The sequence below is a fragment of the Apiospora phragmitis genome, assembly GCF_038363925.1.
Source record: "Apiospora phragmitis strain CBS 135458 chromosome Unknown utg000016l:1.0-887042.0:1.0-888152.0, whole genome shotgun sequence".
Classification (NCBI taxonomy): domain Eukaryota; kingdom Fungi; phylum Ascomycota; class Sordariomycetes; order Amphisphaeriales; family Apiosporaceae; genus Apiospora; species Apiospora phragmitis.
In genome coordinates, this window is record NW_027117416.1 from 184,828 (window position 1) to 209,570 (window position 24,743).

The 24,743-nt window shown below is 50.3% G+C and overlaps 7 protein-coding genes across 7 annotated transcripts; 2 read left to right on the forward strand and 5 right to left on the reverse strand.

Moving 5' to 3' along the window:
* Window positions 1–830: 830 nt before the first annotated feature.
* On the reverse strand, window positions 831–1,231 carry PG994_015250 (uncharacterized protein; the record flags this gene model as incomplete). The annotated part of the gene is made up of 2 exons (XM_066866657.1): window positions 831–1,123; window positions 1,174–1,231. 2 exons carry the CDS (start codon window positions 1,229–1,231, stop codon window positions 831–833), a joined length of 351 nt encoding a protein of 116 aa, XP_066707571.1.
* A 2,203-nt stretch (window positions 1,232–3,434) lies between these two features.
* On the forward strand, window positions 3,435–5,551 carry PG994_015251 (uncharacterized protein; the record flags this gene model as incomplete). The annotated part of the gene is made up of 3 exons (XM_066866658.1): window positions 3,435–4,446; window positions 5,016–5,108; window positions 5,160–5,551. Coding segments are annotated over 2 exons (1,014 nt in total). The 3' UTR covers window positions 5,018–5,108; window positions 5,160–5,551.
* An 819-nt stretch (window positions 5,552–6,370) lies between these two features.
* Window positions 6,371–7,582, reverse strand: PG994_015252 (uncharacterized protein; the record flags this gene model as incomplete). Its single annotated transcript, XM_066866659.1, has 1 exon — window positions 6,371–7,582. One exon carries the CDS (start codon window positions 7,580–7,582, stop codon window positions 6,371–6,373), a length of 1,212 nt encoding a protein of 403 aa, XP_066707573.1.
* A 5,934-nt stretch (window positions 7,583–13,516) lies between these two features.
* Window positions 13,517–14,176, reverse strand: PG994_015253 (uncharacterized protein; the record flags this gene model as incomplete). The annotated part of the gene is made up of 4 exons (XM_066866660.1): window positions 13,517–13,593; window positions 13,732–13,762; window positions 13,819–13,933; window positions 14,082–14,176. The coding sequence occupies 4 exons, from the start codon at window positions 14,174–14,176 to the stop codon at window positions 13,517–13,519; spliced, it is 318 nt and encodes a 105-aa protein (XP_066707574.1).
* A 691-nt stretch (window positions 14,177–14,867) lies between these two features.
* PG994_015254 (uncharacterized protein) lies at window positions 14,868–16,265 on the forward strand (the record flags this gene model as incomplete). The annotated part of the gene is made up of 1 exon (XM_066866661.1): window positions 14,868–16,265. One exon carries the CDS (start codon window positions 14,868–14,870, stop codon window positions 16,263–16,265), a length of 1,398 nt encoding a protein of 465 aa, XP_066707575.1.
* Window positions 16,266–18,522: 2,257 nt separating this feature from the next.
* PG994_015255 (uncharacterized protein) lies at window positions 18,523–19,713 on the reverse strand (the record flags this gene model as incomplete). Its single annotated transcript, XM_066866662.1, has 3 exons — window positions 18,523–18,742; window positions 18,831–19,447; window positions 19,504–19,713. The coding sequence occupies 3 exons, from the start codon at window positions 19,711–19,713 to the stop codon at window positions 18,523–18,525; spliced, it is 1,047 nt and encodes a 348-aa protein (XP_066707576.1).
* A 1,265-nt stretch (window positions 19,714–20,978) lies between these two features.
* On the reverse strand, window positions 20,979–21,851 carry PG994_015256 (uncharacterized protein; the record flags this gene model as incomplete). Its single annotated transcript, XM_066866663.1, has 2 exons — window positions 20,979–21,536; window positions 21,594–21,851. The coding sequence occupies 2 exons, from the start codon at window positions 21,849–21,851 to the stop codon at window positions 20,979–20,981; spliced, it is 816 nt and encodes a 271-aa protein (XP_066707577.1).
* Window positions 21,852–24,743: the final 2,892 nt, after the last annotated feature.

Sequence of the window (24,743 nt, forward strand, 5' to 3'; positions counted from 1 at the left end):
CTCTCCTCACTTCTCTGCAAGTCTACCAGATTCCAGATGTATCTAGATTCTTCTATAGATACTCTGTCCACTTCTGACTAGGTCTATAAAAACCTAGCCTGCAACCAGGCTTCAGGAGTGGAAGGACAAGGCATTTTAGATAATACACTCCTTCGCCCCTCTTGCACAAAATTGTTCCAAAAACCAGACTAGGAAAATTACGAGCCAGTACCTCGGAAGATATACCTAATGCTAGAGACGAGAAGCAGCGAGAACCATGAATGATTTGTCACGTACGTGGGTTGGCCTGGACTTTTTGCTGCCACTGCTGCTGTGGTGGTGACTTCGAGACATTTTGACTCTGACGTTGACGAGAGACTGTGCTTTGGGAAGGAACGGGAGGGGAGCTGGTTGAGTAGGGGCTTTAATAGCTATGGATTCCCGGTACCGCTTGTTTGGGACGAAAAGACACAGAAGTTCAGCGGAGATAATGCCATGAATCGAAAATGGGTGTGTATAACTTGTGGTGAGATGGCTAGAATGTTGGAGGACCCAAACGTCGAGGTGATGGTTTCGGGATAGGAAGTGAGCAGGTTACTGGCCCGTGGAGGTATACATTGGAAGGTGTTGAAACTCGTTGGCTACGAGGAGACCAAGTATGAAGATCCGAGAGTGACCATAAGACAATGCATATATGTGACAACTTCCCAAGGCTCTTCTGCGATGTATTTTCTAAGCGGTTCCATTGATAAATCTACAGTAACTTGCTCTCCTAGAGGTAATGAAAACGCAGGATGTCTGTGGTGAAGTGGACATCCAGATCTTCATGGCCTTCTATGTACTTCGTAACGTTATGCTTTACCTGCTCTTATCCCCGCCAAGATTGGCGAAGCTGTCTGCTGTAGTACTAGCTCTTCCACAACCCCTATCGACTTCTGAAGCAGGACAAGTGCTTTATGTAGATTTGCAAATAGCCTGTAGAGATTTTCAACATCGGAAGACGATCGCTCCTCTGGGGGGAATCTCGACGTGCTGGACTGCTCCGACACAGCGAAACTGCTCTCGTCCGAGGCCGAGTCATCGATAAAGTCCTTGAGGCTGCCTGGGCTGTCTAGCACATCACTAGAGCAATGACTGTTGGTTCCTAAATTAATCAGCCAATGAAAACCCTCGAATATTTAGCCATCGACTCACCTATGTCGTCGCCTTCCGCGTCCGAATCAGCAAGGAATGTGTTGCCGTGGCCCGACATTTCGGCGGCTTCCCTTTTAGATATGCTCTATATGTATGAATTTCGGTTGGATGGGTGTCTTGGATAAGTAACGGAAAGCTCAGTTTCAATACGAAGCCTGACAGGAATGAGAGGCGGAGGGGCAGAAGCCTTGTGAGGTTCTACATACTACAACCACTACTTTACCGGATATATATACTGAAGCCGAGCTGTATGTACGGTCAAAATGAAAGCCCAGTGTCATCAGCCGTTCAACTTCTTGCTCTTTTCGCTGTTTAACTGCTCGCACCGTAGAAATGTAGATAAGTAGGAGTCAAGGGGGCGAAACGATGATTCTCTGAGGAACTATGATCCTGCTCCAGAAGACACGGACTGGTGATACTAGGCTTTGAATCACGTCCCCCATTTGGCTTGAAACCCGCTGCTGTTCGCTAGCTTCCATAATTCTGGGCGGCGGATCAGCAACTCTGCCCCCAGGTAGTCAAATAGTAGCATGCGTTTGTTGTGACCCAAATCCTCAATACTGCTCTTCTGGTTCATATCTATCAGTATCATAAAGCAATACTTAACGGTGTGGCTTATGCAGCTCATTTCGAAGTTCCTCAAGGCTCTTTTGGCGGCGCGCAGCAGACGGCCTCGGAGACGTCCTACATAGTATGGGGAGAAACCGTAGGACCTGCCGTAGAATTGTTGGTGGAATATCGAAAATGAAAGTGTACTACCTGGATTGAAGGTTTGTTGTGATTGGGGCCATTGCATGGAAACATTCGGCTCACGTGCCAAAAGAGCATGAATATTGGATGATGGAAGAAGCGGGTTAAGGGGTGGCTGGTATCAGCCACGGGAGAAGGTGGCTGTGCTACGTGGGGCGGGCTTCCAGTTCAATTGCAGTCAGTCAGTGCTCGAAACAGCAATAAATGCCATGATCAACTTCTTACCCGACATAACGACGTAATTCAGTAGGCATGAAAAAAGCGATCCTTCGTATCGCGCTGGCAATGCGCCGCATAACGTACGCTCGATGACCGACGACCGACAATATGAGTCGAAATCCGACACAGCATGGCGGCGAGCGTCAGGCGCGGAACTGGTCTTTCTAGTTGGGAAGTGATGCATAACTTACACTTATGGCCAGAGGCGAAGTTCTGGACGACGCACGGCCTGCGAAGCATAACCATGCGAGAGCCGAGTTGGCAGCATCCGACTCCGAGCAGACGTGGCGGACCGAAGTGAGCCTGCAACGAAAGCGGCCAGCAGTATCGGATCCTTGGCCTACTCGTGAGCAAGCGACTCATCTGCAGCTGCGGTCAGTTCCGGGCTCTACGTGTGGGACGTACCACCGTTCCTGAGCCAGTCTAGATGCCTGCAGGATTGCATGGGCGACATTGTAAGATGGCGGCGGTGGTGGTTGCTGACGAGGGGCGCTGTGGCGTCCTGCAGCCCCCGACGAAGGGGGCGCCATTTGTAGATCAGCCGCAGTGTCCGAGATTGCACTCCACACAGACGGGGCGTTAGTAGAGGATGCCGAGTCGCTTGAGCTGACGGAGGCATTGTCATTCTCGTCCTCGTCCTCATCCTCGTTATCATCACCAATCTTGTTGTCATCTTTCACCTCATCGGGATTGTGAGGCTCTGCATAGCCATTGGCAACATTGTAGAGATGCACGGCCTCCGAGGACTTCGTGTGAGGCGAGGCAATGGCTTCTTGAACCGTGTCGAAGGAATCGGAGGCGATCAGGGGCTCTCGCGTCTCGCCTTTCTTAGTAGTGCGAAGGACAATGGCTTTGAATTTGCCAGATGGCTCCTTAGGCGTGATGATGGATATGAATTCATCTTTACCAGTGATAAACTCGCAGTTCTCTGGAGCAATCGTAATTCAGCCGACTTGGGATTCAACATGGATTTCAAGGGGCGAAAGAACGTACCAAGGGCTTGACCCCTATAGTCAAAAAGCACCATCTGCAAATCGATGGGCGTCATGGCTTTGATGGGATAATAGCGACAAGGAACAAGGTGCTGTGTCAGGGAGACTGCCGGGACGAGCAACATGAACAATGCTGGAAGAATCGTGATGTACATGGGGTTTGTCTTGGGAGGCGGGTTGCAAGCTTATATACACAACGAGTGCATGCTAAAGCATGTATCCTGGGACCACCAATTCAGATAAAAGCTGATTTATAAGGCTAATGCATGCAATATATGCGGTTTGCATCGCTTCGCTATCATGAAGCCGGAGCCTCATCTACTGCAGGTGAACCGGACTCATGGGGCTAGCGTCCGGGGCGTTGCTCCTCAGATGCCAACTCGTCGCCTGGTTAATCGCCTTGGCTGCTTCCAGGCTTCGTTGCTAGCCATCTTGCTCCGTTTCGAGCCCCGCCTCCCGCTGACACCGAAGTCTGTGTCCACTACCTTGGATCATTATGTTGCATTGTACGCCCGCACAATAAGTTCTTGTTTCCCGATAGACGCCGTGAAAATCGTCTTCATAACTTGCCCTGTTTGGTGGGTTCCCAGCAGCTCTGTTGGGAAACGCCCTCCTCGACAGAACCGCGACATCCCCCGAGAGGAGAAGCTCAAGTACGTTGATACCATCATTAACCTTCTGGAACTCCGCGTACTTGCAGACACTCTGATCGGCGAAGTGGGTGCTGGTCTCAGCGTGGAGCAGCGCAAGCGAGTCACTATTGGTGTTGAGCTCGTGTCCAGGCCGAGTATTCTCATTTTTCTCGACGAACCGACCTCTGGTCTCGATGGCCAGTCGGCTTACAACACTGTCCGATTCTTGCGAAAGCTAGCCGACGTCGGTCAGGTTGTCCTGGTGACCATCCACCAACCTTCTGCTCAGCTCTTTTCCCAGTTTGATACTCTACTCCTGCTCGCCAAGGGCGGCAAAACCGTGTACTGTGGCGATATCGGGGAGCATGCCAAGACTGTCAGCAACTGCTTTGGCCGTTATGGTTCTCCTTGCCCTAAGGAAGCCAACCCTGCTGAGCACATGATCGATGTCGTTTCAGGACATTTGTCCCAGGGCAAGGACTGGAACGAGGTATGGCTTAACTCCCCCGAGCACGAGGCCGTCGAGGAACTGGACCATCTTATCTTCAATGCTGCATCCAAGCCTCCTGGGACGGTCGATGATGGCCACGAATTTGCCGTCAGCCTTTGGGAGCAAACCAAGATTGTCACTCAGCGCATGAACCTTGCCCTGTACCGCAACACCAACTACGTTTCTAGATGTGACTGTAACCCTGATAATAACCACCAGGAAAAAAGCTGGTAGCAACTGTATCGTAGTTGGAGAACTTCTACTGGGATTTTATTTTATTCAATTGGTATTCTGTTCCATTAGAGAGAGGAGAGTCGGATGAAGAGACGGCGGTCGTCCAACGCGACAATGGAGGACCGTGCAGAGATGGAGATCGTGGTGGACGCGCCAAACTCTATCGCGACGTCGGTCAAATGAACGAAGCGGGCGAAGCCCAGCGCCAAAGCACGAGAGGCGTTACTCTCGAATAAAAGCGACAATGCACCGGAGACAAACTCGAGCAACAATGTGACCATCGGGCCGGAGATGCTGCAGCGCATCTACGAGCTCGTGGCCAGCTCTCAGAACGAGATCCACGACTCCCGTAACGAGATCCGAGACCTGAAAGAGATCATCAACAACCAGCAGGCAATCATCCAGCGGCTCACCACCGAGCTTCAAAATGTCACCCAACAAATGGAAGAACTCAAGAATACGAACCAAAGTGGAATTCCGACAACTTTGCCTTTGCTGTTGAATGGCCAACTAAAACCAGCGCAGAGTCCACAGACGCACTTGATCAAGTCTTTGATCGCATTGATCTAGCGCAACACGGTCGCAGGTACATTGCTGTCACGCAAGTGACCATCCAAGGTAGGAGGTGGCTTCAATGTCCCAGTAACTCATCGCTGATACCCCTTCTAGGACAATCCACCTTTTTCGATTCCGAATTGGAGCTTTGTGAAGTTGATATGGCAAAGCTCAGCGATCTGGGTGTTCTACATCTGGCAGAACTTGTTTTCCACGTCCAATGCTTTGCTGTTTGCGACTGGATTGAATGTGAACTTAAAAACAAGCCAATTAAGAAAATCGCAAACAAAATCGAAAATAAGTACCTGAAAAAATACGGGGAGCACCAGGAAGAACACTTTGGCGCTGAGGATGTGCTACAGCCGTTGATTAAGCTTTACAAGAGAGAATATGAAGAAGGGATGAACGCGAAGATGTTCACCTTACAGCCGTGGAGGATACTCGAGCTGGTAAAATGTGAGGGCACGTTAGGTGTTCTTGCGAGCTCGCAGAGCAAAACTGGATAGAGCAGGAGTGGTTGCGTCAGGCGGTCATCAAGGCTTGGTGATTCTGACTAGTATTCTTGGGGGTTGAGTCGCTTGAATCGTAACTCATTTAGTCGGGGGAACGGAATGGGTGGGTAGGTTGCACGTTGGACCACCGTGTCTGTCACCCTGACCTCCAACTCACTACCAAGCGCCAAAGACGTGAGACTTGTTAGTTCAGTAACCAACAATCTAACGCTACTGTTGTGCCTTTTGCTTTCGTGACTCCCTGGTCCTAGCCTCCACGGTGATTCTGGTGTGAAGAGAAATAGTGCGCGAGGTACTGCGCACTTCTTGTGCAAGTCGGGATGGGTTGGGGAACATTCCTGCAGCGGATGGAAAGAAAGCCATTCCCAAGGATCCCTCCAGATAGCTGTCCTTAGTATCTACTAACTCGAAGTTGACTTCTTGCGATGGATCTAGATGCAAGGTGAGTTGGATTCATTCGATCGTTTCATTCCTAACTTCCACACCGACCCTAACATTTCTATGCTAAGATGTATCCCAGGCTCGTCTTTGCCCGACTTTGTGTCCCCCATACATCCATAGAGACCTCGTGAGTCCCCCGGCCCTTGCCTGATTCAACGGTCGGCCCTTGGGCGAAGCTATGTGATCCGCATTCTTTTTTTGAATCAAGTACATTGCATTCCTAAATACGAGGTGTAGATACAAATGCCAACTAACATCACCCGAAGGGCTTGTATTCCTGTTTTCATAGGGCCATGCTATTGGTGGATGCCCGTGCAGCTAGTGAAAGTTCCTCGTGGCTGCTGTCGGTCGTATACCAAGCCAAAGCATTCCTCAACCAAGCGCATCACGCTCACCTCCCTTAGCATTCCCCACGGGATCGGAAGCACAAGCCTCACGTCTTCGGCGCTTGATGGTGAGTTGGAGGTCAGGGTGACAGACACGGTAGTGTCTCGTAAGGGCGTCGGCGCGGCTGAAAGTCTTCTCCTCTGTGCAAAGGTTGCACCGAGGCTTTCTTTTGTGCCTGTTGTGAATACTATCCTCATGCCGAGTAAGATCGTAGGGCCGCGAAAAAACAGTGTTGCAGGGCTTTCCGGTGCTCGGGCTGATTCTATCGCATCGGTGAGGCCCAGACTGCCTGCCTTTGAGGGCGTTTGGGCGATTGGGGGATGCAACAGGGGCACTTTGAGCATTGCTCGGAGCGGCTGCTCGGCGACCTAATCCGCGCTTATGTTTCTGGGGCAGGCATATACCTTTCTTTGTAGTACTGTTTGTCGGTCCCTTTTGTGTGGATAGAACGGGATTAAATCCACCGCTGCCAGCCGAGCTGACAAGTGGGAAGGATGGGTCTGAAATAGTTTGTTCTTGTAGCAGACCTCTTGGGGAATGGTACGGTAGCTGAAGGCAAAAGGGCATAGAGCCCGCGTTGAATGATCTCTGGAGATATGCGAGTGTTGAGGTCTGGAGGTACGGATCCGCTGTCCTATTCAACTGGTCCATTCCTGCTTCGTCGTTCTCCTGGCAAGTAAATTGAACCAAGTCTGGTTCCTCAGGCTGGTTGGACTTGAATAAAATATCCTTCGGCGACATTGTATTTGGCATACCTTGCTGCTGATTCTGGGTAGAATAAAAAGCTAGATGATGCTGCGATGCTCCCGAATCACGATCCTGCTTCGCCTTCAAATGGCCGGGCACAGGTTGATTGTGTGGCTGTTCCCATGAGCCTCTCAGAAACGGCGGTGGTAGTGGAACTTGACAGAAAGGCGACTTGCTCTGAACAGACGGCAGAGGAGAGCAAGGATCCAAATTTCGATCTTTCGTTGCTTGTGGCATCTCGGTAAATATCTCGCTCGACGGCAAAGCAGAAAAACATGTCTGGGATGCTGGAATCATAGACATCATTAGCGAAGATAGGCTGTAGTCTTCTTCGCTGTAGATGCCTGACTGGACGTATCCCAGCTCGAGCATGTTGGCTGGGTAGTCATGGCTATTTGGGCTGAAAGGATTATAGTACACGAGGCCCATCTCTGAGTCAGTAAAGGACATGGCGTTGAATGCTGGCATTGAATTAATGTGGGTAGCTTAATCTCTCATTAATTTTGGAACAGATTGTTGCCTGATGAAACGGAAAGTCGTGTTGGTATACATAAGATGTGAGAGAGGAAGAGGAAAACTGGTCAAGTCAGTAAGAGTTTGCTGAATTTATAGCTTGCTCTCTCCTGTTACCTCGTATTGATGTGGCTATGTATCATACATGCCTCGGTCATGCAAAAGATAAGACGAGTGTACTGAACATACCTTGGCTCGTAGGATGTGGCAGCGTTGGTGATGCCGTGCTCGTACAAGGTCGACTCCTAACGTTTCCTTACAAATCCATGACGTGCTAGCAGTGCGTAGTAGGTAACTCTTTCCTTCTCCAGTTACCATCGCAGCTAGACTCCGCAATCATTGCTATGCTCCATACCACGAAGGAAACCAAGGTCGTCCCTGCACCAGCGATGAGTCTTGCTGTCTAAAGTTGTAGGTTCGAGAAGCCAAGGCGAATGTCCTTGGTGCTGGAAGCGACAGACTAGATATGTTGTGACCTCTAATACGATTTAACCAACATACTAAACATCCTAGACACATCGGAGCTTTACACATAGCAGTATGTCTGGAGTAATCAAGATGCTCTGATGCCGCGTGGGTGTGTGTATGACGCCTGGCCAGGTATGGCGTAGTGCACACACGGTACCAAGTTGGCTTGCCAAACACCTGGAGAATGACTGGTAGGAAAGCGTAGTCGTTCGTCATGCCGGCTTGGTCTGACTGAGTTTGCCAGAGTCGCGGCCGACTGCAACAAGGCAAGTACGATTTCCCACCTATCAATGTGCTTCCAAGCACCATGGCCGTCCATAGCGCATGTGTCAACCTAACCGGCCGTCAGGATATTCTTAAGACTGGTCCAATATAAGTACGGCAGCCCGAAGCTCTTATCCGTTCTTTTACTTCCTTTCTGTACCGCCTCTTCAAGAACTGGCCCGCTCTAAGGAGCTTCCAGGCTATCATGATTCTACTCTATGACCTGCGCTTCATTCCTGCCGGACTGAGTGTACTGGCCACGCTGCTCCATGCGTTCGGTGTACTTTATAAGCATCGACGAGTAGCACAGCCTCTGAAGGCTTGCCAGTTGTTCCGTGTGAAGTTTCGCCTCGAGCTTCTATTTCTTTCAGTCAGCCAGATCATTCTGTCACTCGGGGTCGTGGTCGTTTTTGCTACGCTCACAATCGTTGTCGAAATCGAAATTTGGACGATATACCTGCTTGGTTCTATCGTAGCAGTAAGCATGATAAATCAGGTACATTGGCCGAATGGTACAGAAAAGCATCGATGCTGACGTTTCTAGTGCTTCTGGGTGAGCAGGATGTGGCCATCAGTACATGGATCATTACGTCTGCTCCGGCTCGCTGTGGGTATGTCGATAGCCCTGGGTTCCTTTTTGGGGGGCATCATCATCGCAGGTGTCCATGCCTACCACGGAAGCACCGTCATGCTCGTGTCCGCAGCCGCATTTCGGCTATGGGTAGCGTGTGAATGGATAGTGTATTCTCAGAAAAAGCACCGGATGAAGGGCTACGTCTTCATGGAGGCGTTTCTTCTTTCGTTGATGGTCGTAGCCGGTGCTATGGGAATAACGTATGCCCAAGACTGGCGTCTTCTTCCTGTACTTAGGCTCTACATGCTACTGGTAAGTAGTGGTATATCCCATATGAAAATGAATACTCTGACAAATTAGGTCATCTCCATTGGCTATGGGCTAGAAGACCTGTTGGCCGCGATATGGGCGATCCAATATCGGAATGACAGCGATGAATGATTTGACAATCTGGGAGCTGGTTGATCCCTGGTCTCCGGTAACGGGATGAGATATGCTATTTGGAGCATAGTCAAGGCGCTTTGGGCCAGTTCATCAAGATAATCTGTTCCCATGGCCCAGTTATCGATCGGAGTTTTCGAGCCTCTACTGCGGCAACTCCATTTTAAAATATATAACGCTACTTAAGCAACAGCCGTCATTTGATATGGCCTGAGGAGCACGGCCACAGATGTGCACTTGGTCTCCCGGCTAGAATCGAGCTCATCCATCTTCCCATCGTTGGTAACTTTATCTGTACAGTCCAATGTCAAGTTGATAGAACCATAAGCATGGAATCGTACACTGTGCCAACGTGAGAATGGAGCTTCATCGATATTCGAAGGTCACTTACGGCCACTGGGGGTCCTCATCGCTGCAGACCCACGTTTGGTTGATATTGAGCCTACGACTGAGGCTGTTGAAGCCAAAGGTCGTCTGCGTGGTAGTACCCTCTGGCCCATCGGTGCATGTATACGGAATGGTACTATAGAAGCCGCCGAACGGCTGGCTATCTGACGCACTACATTGAGATGTGTGCGACAACGCGGGATTCGATAGGTCGAAGCTGAGATTTCCCCGTGCATTCAACACCTGGTGGTCGAAGTTCCTGATTTCCCAAGAAAAGTTGCCGAGGGTCGCAGCCTGGCAGCCTGTGGCATTCGTCCGGCTGCGCATTGGCGAAGCAGCTGCCGATAATGTAGTCAAGACGGCGATGGCGTGCTGCATGGTGGTCAAGTGACAGGGTCAAGGAAATTTTTATTTTTAGAATCATGGAGCGTTGAGGCTACTGCTCCCGAAATATCCGACTGCCAGCCGCCTTTGCGCGAATAAATACCAGAGCATGGCCTACGGTAGATTCAATTGAGTGGGACTAACCAGGGAGGGCTAAGTGAGGAATAGGGACGATGGATGTGCCAAAACCCCTTTACAGGGTCAGAAGATCGTGCATTTGATCATCTAGATGTATTAGGCGTCCTTCAGTGCTTCCGCCTCCGAGTACTCCATCCCCCTATCCCAGACCCAAAACCGCTCAATCGACCAAGTTTCGATGCTGTAAAGTAGCCCAGTATTGGTCCAGAAAAGCAGCATACGCGTCTAGATCCTGCTCCGACTCCCAGGTTGGGGATTCGTACCCAATCCACTTTACAGAGTAGTATAGGAATCCACTTCTGCTGTCGTAGTGCCCTATCACCGCATCCATATTATGATCTGATTTTCCCTCCCTGATTGCGGGCCGCTGCTGGCTCTCCAGCCATACGGCCACAGAACCATCTCGTTCGCATACCCAGAGCATGGTCTGACGCTGACGATCAGGGGTCTCTGCCTGCAGCGAGCTCCTACGAATCATATCAAGAGCGTTGAGGCCCATTAACTATGAACTTGTAGGCAGACTATTCCTGAACATCGGATCCACTCCTATCTTAGCGCGAACAAGTACTTCGTAAAGCTTCTGTATGCGAAATGGGCCCTCCACTTCAGGGCCCAGATCTGAGTGCCGACCCGCTGTCAGCTATTTTAGTACTTGGTGGTGGGGCATGTTCGGAATTCGTCTGGGGTGCCGGGGTCTCCTGTACTGAATCGTTAGTGGCATGGTACAGGCACCGAGGATTATCTACTTCGGGCTATTCAACTCAATTGTGCCTCGCAAGCGCGCTGGGCCAGACAATGACCTTCCCTCAACATCACCAAGCAGTCCACCACTTACTTTTGCGTAAAGATTGCCGTCCCTCCACAGCCAGCTGCACTAGTACAAGAGTTTAGTCGTTTTCGTAATGAGATTAGCAATCGCCCTCGACATAAGAACGCAAGCTCCTACGGGACCCAGCCAATTCAAAGACCTCAAATCAACCAAGACTCGTGACAAAACCAGGGTTCCCTTAGATACCATCATTTCGAATCGCTTAGATCATTTTGTTTCCACGTGTATTCGGCGATTAGAAGGATTTCATCAAGCGCTTTTCCCAATTGCCAGCATCAGTCGACAGCAAGATCGAATCAGATCCGGGTGTCCCTCCTGCCCCGGTCGCGCTGGTCCCTTCGACCCTTCCAAGCATGCAATGTTTCCAGGGAAGATAGTGCGGATGACGAGCACCCAAAATAGTTCGCGCACCGGACGCAATCCCGCATCAATTCGAGTGCTTCTGATTGTCGAACTTGACCCTCCAACGTAAGGACAAGGTTGTTCATGCTGGTCGGCGTGGAAGGATGATCCGGGCCGAGTTTCTGCTTGCGAGTCTAGCCTCTTGAAAAACGAATTTCTAATTCGTGACAGCCACAATCTCGCCACGTCACAGCCGAGTCACTCGGTGTGGGTGATTTAAAACAGGCACATGTTGGTGCCACCTTCCGTAATCCACTAATAAGATGTAGAAATTTTATAGCATTCGGATCAGGTTGAATCTGGCGAAGAATTGCGAGTCCTTTGTGGCGTTCCAAGGTTGCAACGCGGCGGGCAATAGATCTGTGGGTATTGTAAGCTATATGCGCAAAGTATGCCACCGCATAAGACTCACTCAGTGAAAAGATTCGTTGCGATACGCTCAACGTTCACTAGGTTTGCGAATAACTCATCCGTGTAATGACAAGCATCGTACCATTGACGTTTGGAAAATGCCGGGTGTTCAAGGTATAAACGCAAATGTTTCACGTGCTCCGCAAACTTAGGCTTGGTCTCATCGGAAGATTCAGCGGATGAGCGCGTAAAGTATCGTGTTTGCTGGCTCAGGCCGTTTTTGAGTCGCTGCTGTTGGGCAACACTTAGGAGTGGCCTTATGGAGTGCAAGAATCGGGGGAAATCTTCTCTAGGATCAACAATCCTGAGAGAGAGTCGAGAATATACTAAAGGCATGATAACGTTGTGGAGGCCCTTGCAGGTCCGAGCAAGTTTACTCTGCCATTGCCGGCCTTTGACTTCGTTCCCGAGATGGCCTAAAATTTCGTACAGGAGCTCAAGTGGTATACGTAAAATTCCAACCGGTTCCATCGTGTGAGGTAAAGGTTTGGGAATAACAAATCCTTATGAAAAAAAAGCAGCCCGTGGTTTGGGGGCTTCGATGAGCGATGAAAACTCGCGTGCAAATATTATAGGGGAAAGGGCAGTAAGCTTAGAAGGTTACCTGAAAAAGGATGGATAGGAGAACAATATGATGCCGGTTGGTAGTATAGCCGGCTTCCTCAAGCGGTTGGCGGGGTCAAGTCCTGAAGATGCACCGTCTGTGCACGCTAGCGTGGTGCGGTGCCAGCCTTTACAAGAAGGCCGGTCTTTCTGGCCGGCCCAGGATCGGACGCTAGGGACTCGGTATCCGCTGTGTGTAGGCAGCTAGGCATACAAGAATGGAACAGACGTTAAAGGATTGGTGGACTACCGGAAAGGGTTTGGTTCTGCTCCTTCGCTTTGAGGTGAAGAAGGCTGGTCGCACTCCGCCTCTCCATGTCCCAAACAAGCGGTACGGCAGACTCACCGCCGCACCATCAGCGATAGGAAAAACAGACTGCCAGCACCTAGGCCGAAAAGTTCTCATCAACCTATGATTTTTGTTCCAAGGTCATCACCCAGGGGTGATCCTGGAGACGCCCTCGACGAGGCGCACTGACACATGGTGCCATCGCTTGAGTAACAGGATCTCTAGTGGTGCTTGAGACCGTTCCCGTCTATTCCAATTGGTCGCTCGCACAGGTACATGCATATCGAGATTTCTTGAATGCAACGCACATCCTGACCGGCTGTGCAGGGGCATCAACAGGGCGGCGTACATCGGAAAGCATCCATGCGATCTTTGGACCAGTGTACCAGCCCTCTACTGTAGTGCGAGACTCTCGACGCGGGATGATAACCAAGTCAAGACGCGGGTGGGGTGATCTACTCCCCGGGCAATAACTCCCGAACTCTCCCATATTATCCACGGTAGAGTAATGGAGTCATTAGTGGAGTATTAAAGGTAGGGCAACGCAGGATTGGGATGCACAATCAGCCAGGGAACCTTGGTAGCGGGTCTCTTCCGGCGCCTGGCCAGAAACGGACGCCGATCTTGAGCCAACTGATCACCGCATACCACAATGTAACAACGTGACGCCCGCCACAAATTTTACGAGACGGAACCGAAGCCGGCAACAGCAAAAGCTGCAGAATCGTCGTAACGGATCATCTTACAAACCATTGCGTCTGGTATAGATTACAGTATCATCATTGTCAATCTATTTATAGTCACCGTCCTCGACATGCGCCTGCTATATGCTTAATTATCCACATTCGACCCCTGTTGGTGGAAGTTAAAATAAGTGGGACAGCAAGAGTAACAACCCAATGGTAGGTGCTTGTTCTGAGTACCTAGCTAGAACGATCTTTCAGTATGTGTGTTCCGACTAAAATGGATTGAGATGAACGTACAGTACCAAACGATCTGGGGGGCTCTTGTGGTTCGCCTGGCATTTCCTTTCCCGAAGGCAACCACAAGGCAGGTGCTTGTGGCGTCAGAGGCGTTTTCAGAGCATTCCATCGATGCCTACGGTCTTTATTGGGTTGAGAGATTGGCAGACAGTTTCAAACAGCGTGCTCGGACACATCTAAATGGTTAGTGACAACCCTCCAACATCGAGCTGATTCCTTGACTAAGAATTCTTGTCTAGCTGATACTTATGCGTGGTACATACGCCACGTACTTGTCTACTTGAATGGCTCCGTCGTAAGATGCGTGCTTTTTGGCCTTGATCTGCTCGCCCAAGGACGCTGGGTTGGGTTGTGCCATTTTGTGCATTCTCACACCTGATATGGGAATTGCAATGTCTCGGTTGCAGAAGGCTTGTAGGTACCCTCCCCATAAGCAGACCCGCTTAACATGGATCTTGATCGAGAATTATGTCTTATGCTTTTGCTTCTCATTTTACCAGGCGATCATCTGTCGTATTGGGGTGCTCGCATCTTGGGTGCCTGATGCTACGTCGCCGGCTGGGCCGTATGTCCAATCGTTTCGAGCTTCGGAACAGAGTCGAACGGCTCCATGTAGAATTCTGTCAGCGCAATTCCTCATCATAGCATCGGAAGTCTGCTGTCTCGTCACTTACTCTTCTTCTACTCACAACAATTAAACAAGAATCAAAATGGCCTCCATCCGTCTCTGAATATAATGCTCGTGCATGGTCGCTCACTGTTCCGTCTAATACTGAACCTGTTGTTTACCCTCGAAACACAGGCCGCTTTCTGTCCTAGTGCCTAGGGTTTAATCTTTTTTCTTAGGTTGGCAGGCTCACCCCAGGCGACAAGACGTAGAAGAAACTTGCCGCAAGCGACGAGGGCACAGCACGAGAAGTCCGCCCTCTCCTCTGGACTGTTCGTACTAATTGTCTATTGGCTTGTTAGACATGCTAGTCCAATCAATCAGTTGACAACGGCACCTACACCATTTAGACGGGAATCGCTCGCAAGATACCGCTGTTGTGATGCTTCACACATTACGGGCGCGACCGCGTCCAACTCGCCCATTCCGAGCGCAAGCGCCACACCACATTACGAAAGGCTTTCAGACGATTCCAGCTAGCAGCAATGTTGCAGGATACGTTGCGACCGCCAGTACGATTGCTGCGATAGGCGTTTGGTGGTTGTTCACTACACCGGATCCTGTGCCACATCTGGAGAGCCGACCGAGCCAGCAACTCGTTATCGAGTTCGATCCTTCGAAAGCCGAGGTGACACGGATGCTTTCGCAGGAGTCGTACTCCGTTATTGCGAAAAACATTGCCGGCGTCGAGAGATACGATGGGGCCCGGTTAGCTTCGAACAGTCCATGTGAAGACCGCTTCACCCACGGTCTCATCTCACCTTGGCGCGATAGAAGTCCATGGCTTGCTTTGGCTCTTTTCGACGGGCATGCAGGCTGGCAGACCGCGGACTTTTTGGAGCAGAAACTCTTAACGTCCGTACAGCACAGTTTAAGTCAGATCAAACCACCTTCAAATGGAGAAGTAACATCTGAGCAAACAGTCCACTCCGTCATCAAGAAAGCGTTCGTCGATCTCGACGGCTCCATCATCAAGACAGCCGAGGATGCCTCTGAGAGCAGTCTGCCTTTGCAAGAAAAGTTGCGAATATTTGCTCCTGCATTTGCTGGCTCGTGTGCTTTGTTGTCGCTGTACGACCCCATAACGAGCAGGTTGCACGTGGCTTGTGTTGGCGATTCCCGGGCAGTCCTTGGACGAAAGAGCCTGGACGGCAAGTGGGAAGCGATTCCACTGTCTGCAGACCAGACAGGCAATAATACGGCGGAAGTTGCAAGACTGAATGCAGAGCACCCGGGCGAAGAAGGTCTAGCTCAGGACGGTCGGGTTCTGGGGCTTGTCGTTTCACGGGCCTTTGGTGACGGGCGGTGGAAGTGGCCTTCGGACGTAACGAAGGACTTCAGCAGGCGATTTTGCGGCCCTGGAGCCCTCCCACCAAAATATCATATCCAGACGCCACCGTATATAACTGCCGAGCCGGTCGTGACAACGACTACCATCAATCCGGACAGGCCTTCCTTCCTAATATTGGCAACAGATGGCATGTGGGATCGCATGTCGAGCCAGGACGCTGTTAACCTTGTGGCAGCATGGCTGGATGCTAGATCTCCGGGGTCTGTGATGCAATACCGAAAATCAAAGCCATCACCATATGCACCGTTCGACTTTGGTGACTTCCGAAAGGGAGTGAGCCCTGGCTTTATGAAAGAAAGGATGATTATCCAAGACGACAATGCCGCCGTCCATTTGATGCGGAACTGTCTTGGTGGGAACCATTCCGAGTTGATAGCCGGAAGACTTGCTCTTACACCCCGTATTCCCGGAACCGGAGAGATGATATAACGATCCAGGTGGTCTTCTTTGATACAGGCATGACTTAGGCAGGTAAATGGGAGAAGTGGCACGCCGATATTAAGGGCCCAGGAGACAGGTATTACACGAACCAGGAGATAATTTGCTTCCTCCAATACTTATACCTGTTCATCTTGGTATGCGTTTAACGACGGGTGAAGGTGAACAAAGGGCTGATGAGGGCTAAGGCACTGGTGAATGCCCATATGACTTTTGTAAAATGGAATGGTTGGTGGCATGGTTGGCGGTATCTAAGCAACTCCTGCCTAGGATGATGTGCAAGACAAGGTCTCCCATACACCAAGCAGAAACCTCTGCAAGCAAGGTAACACTATGAAGATTGGTCATACGTCAATACTATAACACGAAACTAGCTGAACGTCTCCGTGGCGTGCTTATGCAGAGTGTAAAAACTCTTTGGAGTTGCTCCGTGGTAGAGAAGACTCTCAGGTAAGAGCGACGACACCGAGGACCAGGTTGACAGACCACAGACTCTCCATACATGGGTGGATTGGGAATTGAAACCTGCGATAAATACAGTGTGGTGGGGTTTTGTACAAGGCCACCAGCTAAGCATCAAGTGCTTTGTTTGAGCTGCAAACCCCAGTAAACGTGTAAACCCTGGGGTCTTAGATGCCCACAGCTACCCCCTTCCACTTTCCAGAAAATAACTTGCTTCGTCATCTTATCCTCATTAGCATTCCATAACGGATATGGGCTGATAGTGGTTACACAATACGGCTACTTCTTCGGCGCGTCCGGGGTTTCTGGGTCACCGCCCGTCTGGTCTGGAGGGGTTTTCGGCTCATCGTCGGGCATGGTGTCTTCGATAGCGTATGTGTAGCAACGACGTGTTATATCAAATCAGCAAATCGAGTCGGGCCTCTTCTGAAAGGCGAGGTGTAATGTACTTGGTTGCTGGGTGGTTTGGGGCTTGTCTGGTGTTCTTCAAGGCTTGCTCTCCATGGCTTAGAAAGGAGTGGAAAGGCAGTGCGAGAGAATCCTTATAGACGCTACGCTCTCTATCACTCGAAGATTTCCTGTGTGTTAAAAAGGTGGTGCTCTACTTGCTTTCACGCAGACTTACTCCTGCCGAAAACGTCTTAATCACAGGGCCTATCTGCATGATGGCACAATGTCTTTTGATTGGACTACAATTTAGGCAATCGCTGTCAGCCGGCTACGACGACATGTGATCGCCTGAATAATCGCCAAGAACTGGGGAGCGCGGTCTCGTCGATGGAATTACGTGAGTGGCAGGGCACCTTCTGTATTTCTTTGGCCATCTTGGAAGTACAATACTATACATTGGTTGCTTACTGGTTAATGTTAGTGAACATGGGGAAAACCTCCACATTAAGCGGCTAATTAGTATCATGGTCTCACAACATCAGCCAGTCCGAGGTGCTCTAGATGACTGCATCCACAGTGTGAATCGAGTTGAGTGCCATCCTTCGTACGCTGAAGGGCCCTTTCGAACCACACACTCCATCAATCACAAGCCATTCAATCAAACATCCATCTCGGCATTGCATTCAATGACCCTGTTCACAAACTGAATAAGATGCGATGCAAGCAGCCCACCCCCAAGTATCGATAAGAACTTGAACATCATAGCCGAGATAATCGTCCTGGCGCAACAGGCTAGAGCGAATATGGTGGCACGTGTCTTCACGACATCCGTGCAGCAGAACGGGGCCGAGAGGCAAAGCGAATATATCTCCACAGGGCAACGGTGCCGGAGGCTCCTTGGCCTATGTTTGGTGAACTAGTTGATCACAGACGGAGTGGGGTGCTAACAACCCACAGATCTGAATTGCCAGTGGCTCAAGGAGAGAAGCGGGGCAGATTTGGCTGTGAACATGCATGTACCTACTAAGTCGTGGTGTGCACCCGCTTCTTAGCTCTATGTACTAACGGTAAGGTGGGAAACCTGGACGTGCAGATCACCAACAGTGCCCAGGAGAATCCCTCAGTATGACATTCGTACTGCAGTACTGGATTACTTATTTTGATCAAGTCGACGTTCCAGCTGCGAAGTCGCATCGATCACACAGAAATGGCCTGAGCGTATCCTCGATGGCAGTCTGTTGGTTCCTATCAAAGATGAATAGGATCTAGCATCACACGTTCCTTAACAAAGCGTATGATGAGGACATCCACGACACATACATTAGTATGGTATTCCCAGTGGCTAGGCCAATCTCTTTGGCTATTGTATAAACTAATGGATTGAGCCGATCTCCCCCTAGCTTCTTGTGAATCGTGCGTTCATGAGCGCATCCGCTTGAACATTCCAAACCCCTTTGCCATTTGTTACAAGTTCATGGCCGAACTCATCCCACATTTCTTCTGCGCTTGGCTCTCCCCCGCGAAGCGCCTCTGCGAACTCCTCGTCGGTACCGAACGTTGCCGCGCGCCACACAGCTTTCCATTTCTCCACGGCTTCAATCGCCACAGGGTGCTGACTGTCCACGCTAGTAGCTATCATATAGAACGAAGATCGCGTTGTATGGCCGGCCGTTGGTTTGTGAACCCTTATAGAAGAGAACTTACTGAATGTCCGAAGAATACACACCGTATCCCATGCCCTCTATCTTATGTAGAAGGACTATCATTGTTCCGCGTGGCCTTAGGTGCTCGAGGCCGAGAGAAAGCTGTGTTGTTTTGAGTCGCAGTGGTTCACGCAGCTCGCAATATGTTGCCCGCTCGTGTGTTCGGAGGACCTGGCTGTCGCACAGAACAAGGTCGAAGAATCGCATTTCTGGGAGTTGACGTGGAAGGAATTTTCCTGCGTCCGGGTGGCCTGGTGGAATGACCGTGACACCCATGTCTGCAGCAAGCATCGTCACATCCAAAAAGTCCACACACTGCATCTTATCTGGAGGCAGGAGTACATTGTAGCCTCCGTCGGAGGGAGGCAGGCTGAATGCGACGACTTCAGCGTCGGGGTTTATCCTTATGGCTGTTGCGAGAAAGCCTCCTGGAGCGGCACACATATCAAGAATGCTTCCCGGAAAGAATCGAGCTGCAAACCCTGTTGTGGCATGGTGGAGCTCATTTGCTATCTTTTTTATCAAGTGGAAATGGTAACGCGAAGTATTTGCATCTGTTTTGTCGGCATTACGGCGTTGTTTTTTAAAGTGCTTGTTGCCAGCGGAGCTTTCCCATCCCTGTTTAGGGTCAGCCACAACGCAGCAAATCTCGGAGAAGAGTCTGGATCATTTACCTTCCGCCTCAGATCGGCAAGACGGCGAAATTCGGGAACTTGGTCGAGTAGGTGCATTACTATAACCTCAGTATTGCTTTCCATCTCCCGGTCGGGTGCAGATGAAGCATGCTGTCCTGCAGGCTTAAACCCAGCTAGAACTAGAATGTTGATTTCAGATCTTCCGTTGGGAGGACAAGATGTGGTGGTGGTGACGGTGATGGATTCCATCACGGGGCACGCCGTCGCTCCAACGTGTCTGAGGAAAACGATGGATGTAGAACAGTCTCCGAATCGATCACAAGCAGGCGCTGAGAACAAAGCGTGCAGTCCACTGTAAGCACTGGGCTGCTCCTAGAAGATACAGATGTGCAAGCGGCGTGTGCTGGCTAAGTACTTAGAAGTCTCAGAGCGTGAGACATGCCCCTCAACAACACCTCCAAAACAAGAGTGAGGCGGGCTTTGTGTTACGTCTCGATTGGCACAGCATGAATCGAGGTTTCGCTGGCGACTGTCGAATCTCAAAAAGCCCCAGTTTCTGTTTAAGAGCTTCCACAGGCAGAAAGAACCAACCCTCGCGTTCCTTTGGACTCTATGAAGGATAACTGAAAATGGTTTTTGGGTACATGGATATAATTCCAGGTTTCTAGTAGCACTAGAATTGCTCCGACAGAACAGTCATATGACCAAGCACCGAAAAGGGATACTGACTCCCAGCCTTAGCCTTTTCTTAAGATAACGCCGTGGCGCTATGTGCTTTAGCTGCACGACCCGCCGACTTCATGCGAAAGGAGGCGAGTCGTAGAAGCTGTTCCGACACGAGTTCAGAACCCTTGAGACACCGGTATTATATTACAATGGACACTCAGGACACTAATAGTAGGTAGCTTCATCCGAAGCAGGGCCGAAGCCAGAGCAGAGACGAGATACGACATGTGAGCCATCTAATCAGTTGTGTTCGATGCTGAAGGCCAGACAGCCGAATCTGATTTTTGAAGCCGCATTGCGGCAGTATCCCAACTGCTCTTCGGAAACAAAGTTGATCTCTTCAGTTTTTCATAGTCACACTATGCGGTAATGGATTGATATCCTGTGTAGTTGAAATAGTCCTACAGCGTCCAGCTTCGGCTTCGATGACACCTGAGCCAGGGCCCCTTGCCTTCCTCCGTTTCTTGTATGTAGCTAGTACCTATAGTGGGTAACAGTGTGCACTGAGCTTTGAAAGCGGACTTAACACTAAGCCTTAAGGATGGAACGTACTGGCCTGTAGCGTAGCTCAAGTTCAACGGCATTAACGTCTATTGCGATCAAGAACAAGAAGGAAATCGGTAAGAACGTTTTCGCTAAGCACACGCTTTTGATCCATCCATGATAGAGTCTATTCTGCCTGACTTTCCGCCTACCTCTTTGCCTGCAAAATTCCAAACGAAATGCCATTGAACAATGCCTCGACTTCTGAATGACAAACAACGCGGCCAACCATCCGTGTTTTCTATTCATGCCCAAGTATTGACAAATTTATGATCGAACTCTTGGCGCACCATTTCGAAATCCCTGTATACATTGGCTAAAGAGCCATCCGTAGCCCAGGTCGGTCGTTCAGGCTCACCCGCGTCTTCAGACTGCTCCTCCAACAATTGGCCCCCTTCAGCACCGGTTGGAATATCTTCTGCACCAAGTTCCTCGAGATCATCGCCTGCGTCACACACATTCAACATGGTCTCCGCATCGTCTGTATCCGCGTTATTTAGGAAGTTAGCAAGGCTAGTGGTGATAGTGGCGAGAATGAGGGAGAAGTCTTTCAAACGAAACCACACGTCCCCGCGCCTGATGCCATTGGCACGAACCAGCGCCTCATAGTCGCCGTATTTGAGAAATTCGTACAGATACGCGTTCCACGGCACGCCGCCCGTCTCGTGCGGTGCGATGGGGATGTACGGGATGTCCGAATCGTCGAGATACACGCTATCGCGGACCGTACCGCAGAGCTCGCCGGTTATCGCGAAGTCGTCAGTGAAGGCGGACAACGACACGAACGGGGACCGGATGTTGGGCTCATCGAGTCAGGGCAGTGCGTCCGCCACGGAACACGGGTGGAATGAAGGATTTACTTTGAGTTTGGTCAGAGGTAGGCGATTGTCGGGACCTCGGCCAGATGCTGGGACACATGTCGCAACGTAATTCTTGAAAACGTGCAGTGTCTCGGCGTTGGGCTTCTCCAGCATGGGGGCAGCGGACTCGGGAATATTAGGTAGTAGGACAACGGATGCCGATGGGCGGACAATGTTTCTAAGCCAAGCTTGGTTCTCATACTTGTCACATGCATTCCGGCAGAATAGGTGTGCCAGGACTAGAACGATCTCTTCCATGACGATTTTCTGGCGGAATGCGCTTTTTCCCACGCCAGAACAGAGTTGGTGGAAATGACCTTCCTTTAGCAGGAAATGCAGTGCAAAGACGGCATTATCGGTAAAGTAGAGATGGCTGATGAGACCGGAAAAGTTCAGAGGCAAACCCTTCTCGGAAATGAGTTGTTGCCGGCGCAAGTAGTCGATGGAGAATCTCAGATGATGGTGGATCGACATCTACGCTTTGGGGCCACCGAGGTATAGACGAGTCTAGGTGAGAAGGGAGCGGATAGCGTTGGTCGCGTACTCGCAGTTCTCTGTGCCATGGAGAAGCTGGAATAATCGCAATATCAATACCACCGACGTTAGGAACCGGCCACGTAAGTCCGGCAGTTTCGCTGACATAACTTCTAGAGCTCGATGAGGGGCGAGACCATGAAATACGACGTTACCAACTACATCGAATCCACGACGACCAGCCCGACCGGATCTCTGCTGGTAATATGGGAGTCAGGAACGCCTTGTACATAAGTATGGATTGCAAAGCTCTCTGTTGCCACTGCGAGATAACCTAATAGCCATGTTAGCTGCTTATGTGCATTGGATTAGTGGGCGTGAGTCACAATTAGGAATTGTCATCATTGCAGGAGCCATCCTCGCTGCACTTGTGTATGTATTGTATAGTTATTGAGTTCTATTCCACCTTTTTTATGCATAAATAGATGAATGAAGCCCGCAATTCGTAACTTATCCACGCCCCAGGCTCACTCAGTCACAGGGCTCACTCAGTCATTTTCCTCTAATCCGATGCCCGAAGCTGTTACGGTTAGACTCGTCTAGGAGCTCAATTTCACCGAGACAAATCATCCTACCTTTGTAAACAAAATATGCCATTGCTAAATATCGACGTGCCAAACAATGTTATGTCTTTCTATCGCAGTCGCCGAAGACGATGTTTTATGTTTATTAAGGAGGTTGAGCGAAGTTTAGAGAAAGGAAGATCAGACGACCAAAATGGGGGAGTTAGGCTATCCCGAAGACGCGACCTGCGGTTTACTGGTGATTTAAAGACGCCATTAAAGGAAGCAGAAAGTTTGTTGCAGTTCGTAAGCTTGTTTCTTGCCCAACTTGCACGACAGGACAACGCATTGAGTGAACGGCTCGAAGGGGAGTAAGATAAAGAGGTTGTGGTCCAATTAGAAAAGCAGCGCGAGAAAATTAGGATCGAGATGAATGAAGCTCTTATAACAGTACTATGAAACCGCGGGGCCTGGTTGTCTAGATGGATGTGGCAGAGTCTAGGGATTGAGGTGCACTGTCCTTGGTGGGGCCATCTGCCGCCCAACGCACATCTTCACATCCATACACTGTCTAATCAACCCAGCTTGATAAGGTGATCGATGGCTTGGTCGAGATCCTCTCTTGCACTACTGTCTTCCTTCACTCTTGACAGTTCTCATAATGTCGCCTACGCAAAGCTGCTGGGATTTAATCGACCTCGTCGCACTTCTAGAAGACACATCAGCTGTAAACAAGGCGTAACGCATGCTGCTGCTTTTCGAATCCAACAAGCAAGCGTCCTGAAACCTCGGCGCGTTGCTTAGTAGTAGTGACTCAAGTCAGGAGGGCGTCCATCTTGGTACAGTACTCTTGCTGGAAGCTGCTATGACGTGACGAACACGGCCAATGCCATTACAGAAAATGACAACTCCAATTAACATCTTTATACCCGGCATCATTTGAATGAGGACACAACTATTGCGGCCCCAGGAAAGAAGGGGGTTGAGGGGACACGGACTGTTTTGAAGACGAGATGCTGGTTACAAATTAAAAGTGCATTGGCGACTTCGAGAACTGCCGCGCATGTCCTGTCTGCAGCCGGTTGGCACTGATTGTGTTCCGTGTGTTTGCTTTTTTTCCTTACAGCGGGAGGGCGTCGACAAAATCGTTGGTCAGGCGAAAGCTGCCATCGGACTGGCGCTGCAGGAGACGCATCGCGATATCTAGAGTTCACGCCAGGCATGGGGAGCAACGACATTAGGTGCTCAGTGGTCGGAAAGGCGAAGCCCGTCAAACAGGACTGACGAATTGGTTCTGGTAAAGTTAGTGGGGACAAGTAGGAGACCAAGGTCTTTGGTTGAGGTCCACCTTGAGTAGCAACTCACTTGGTACAGCATGTAATGGCGATGTACTGTAGCCAGTTACAGGATACGTGAAGTAGCTGTAGGGGATACTGCGGCGACTTGCATGCAAACCCTCTTGGTGCTGATAAGAAAAAAGAAAGATCTTGTCCTGCTTTCTACGGAAGTCAATTATTCCCCCGCCATTCATGACTGAATTAGAGCATCCCTGGCTGACCTTTCCAGAATTCAGGGGTTTGGGGCGAGGTTGCCGATCGCGTCCGCCAAGTGCACTCGACTCCATTAGAACAACCAACGAAGGGACTGAGCATCTCATGTGTGTCTGATTCTCGAGATGTAAATTTTGCCTCGCGGATGCCGCTACGCAACGACCATCTGTTTGACTCCTATTTCATATCTCTCTACTTAGAGGGAGGGTAGAATTCCCACGTATACCTATCATGAACTGATACCTAGATCAAGCTGCGGGCCAGCCCGTGTCGAACCCCGCTTTAAGGCTTAGTGGCGCATTCTTCAAGCTGATGTTGTCATTTTAGTAGACGCTAGCGGGACCCTCCGGTTGTTACAGCACGGGTCAGAGGCCTTGCCGCCTGTTGACTGTCTCTCAAGCACGATGCCACTTCTGTAGTAGTTCCGTAAGGTCGAGCCCGCTACTGCTGGGCTAGCGTGTGCACATGAAATACTCTGACATTGACATCTAGCCGGCCCATATGGGCAAAGTGCCTGCCGTCTTCGCGCCCTCGATTGCGATCCAGAAATATCAACTTTCGAG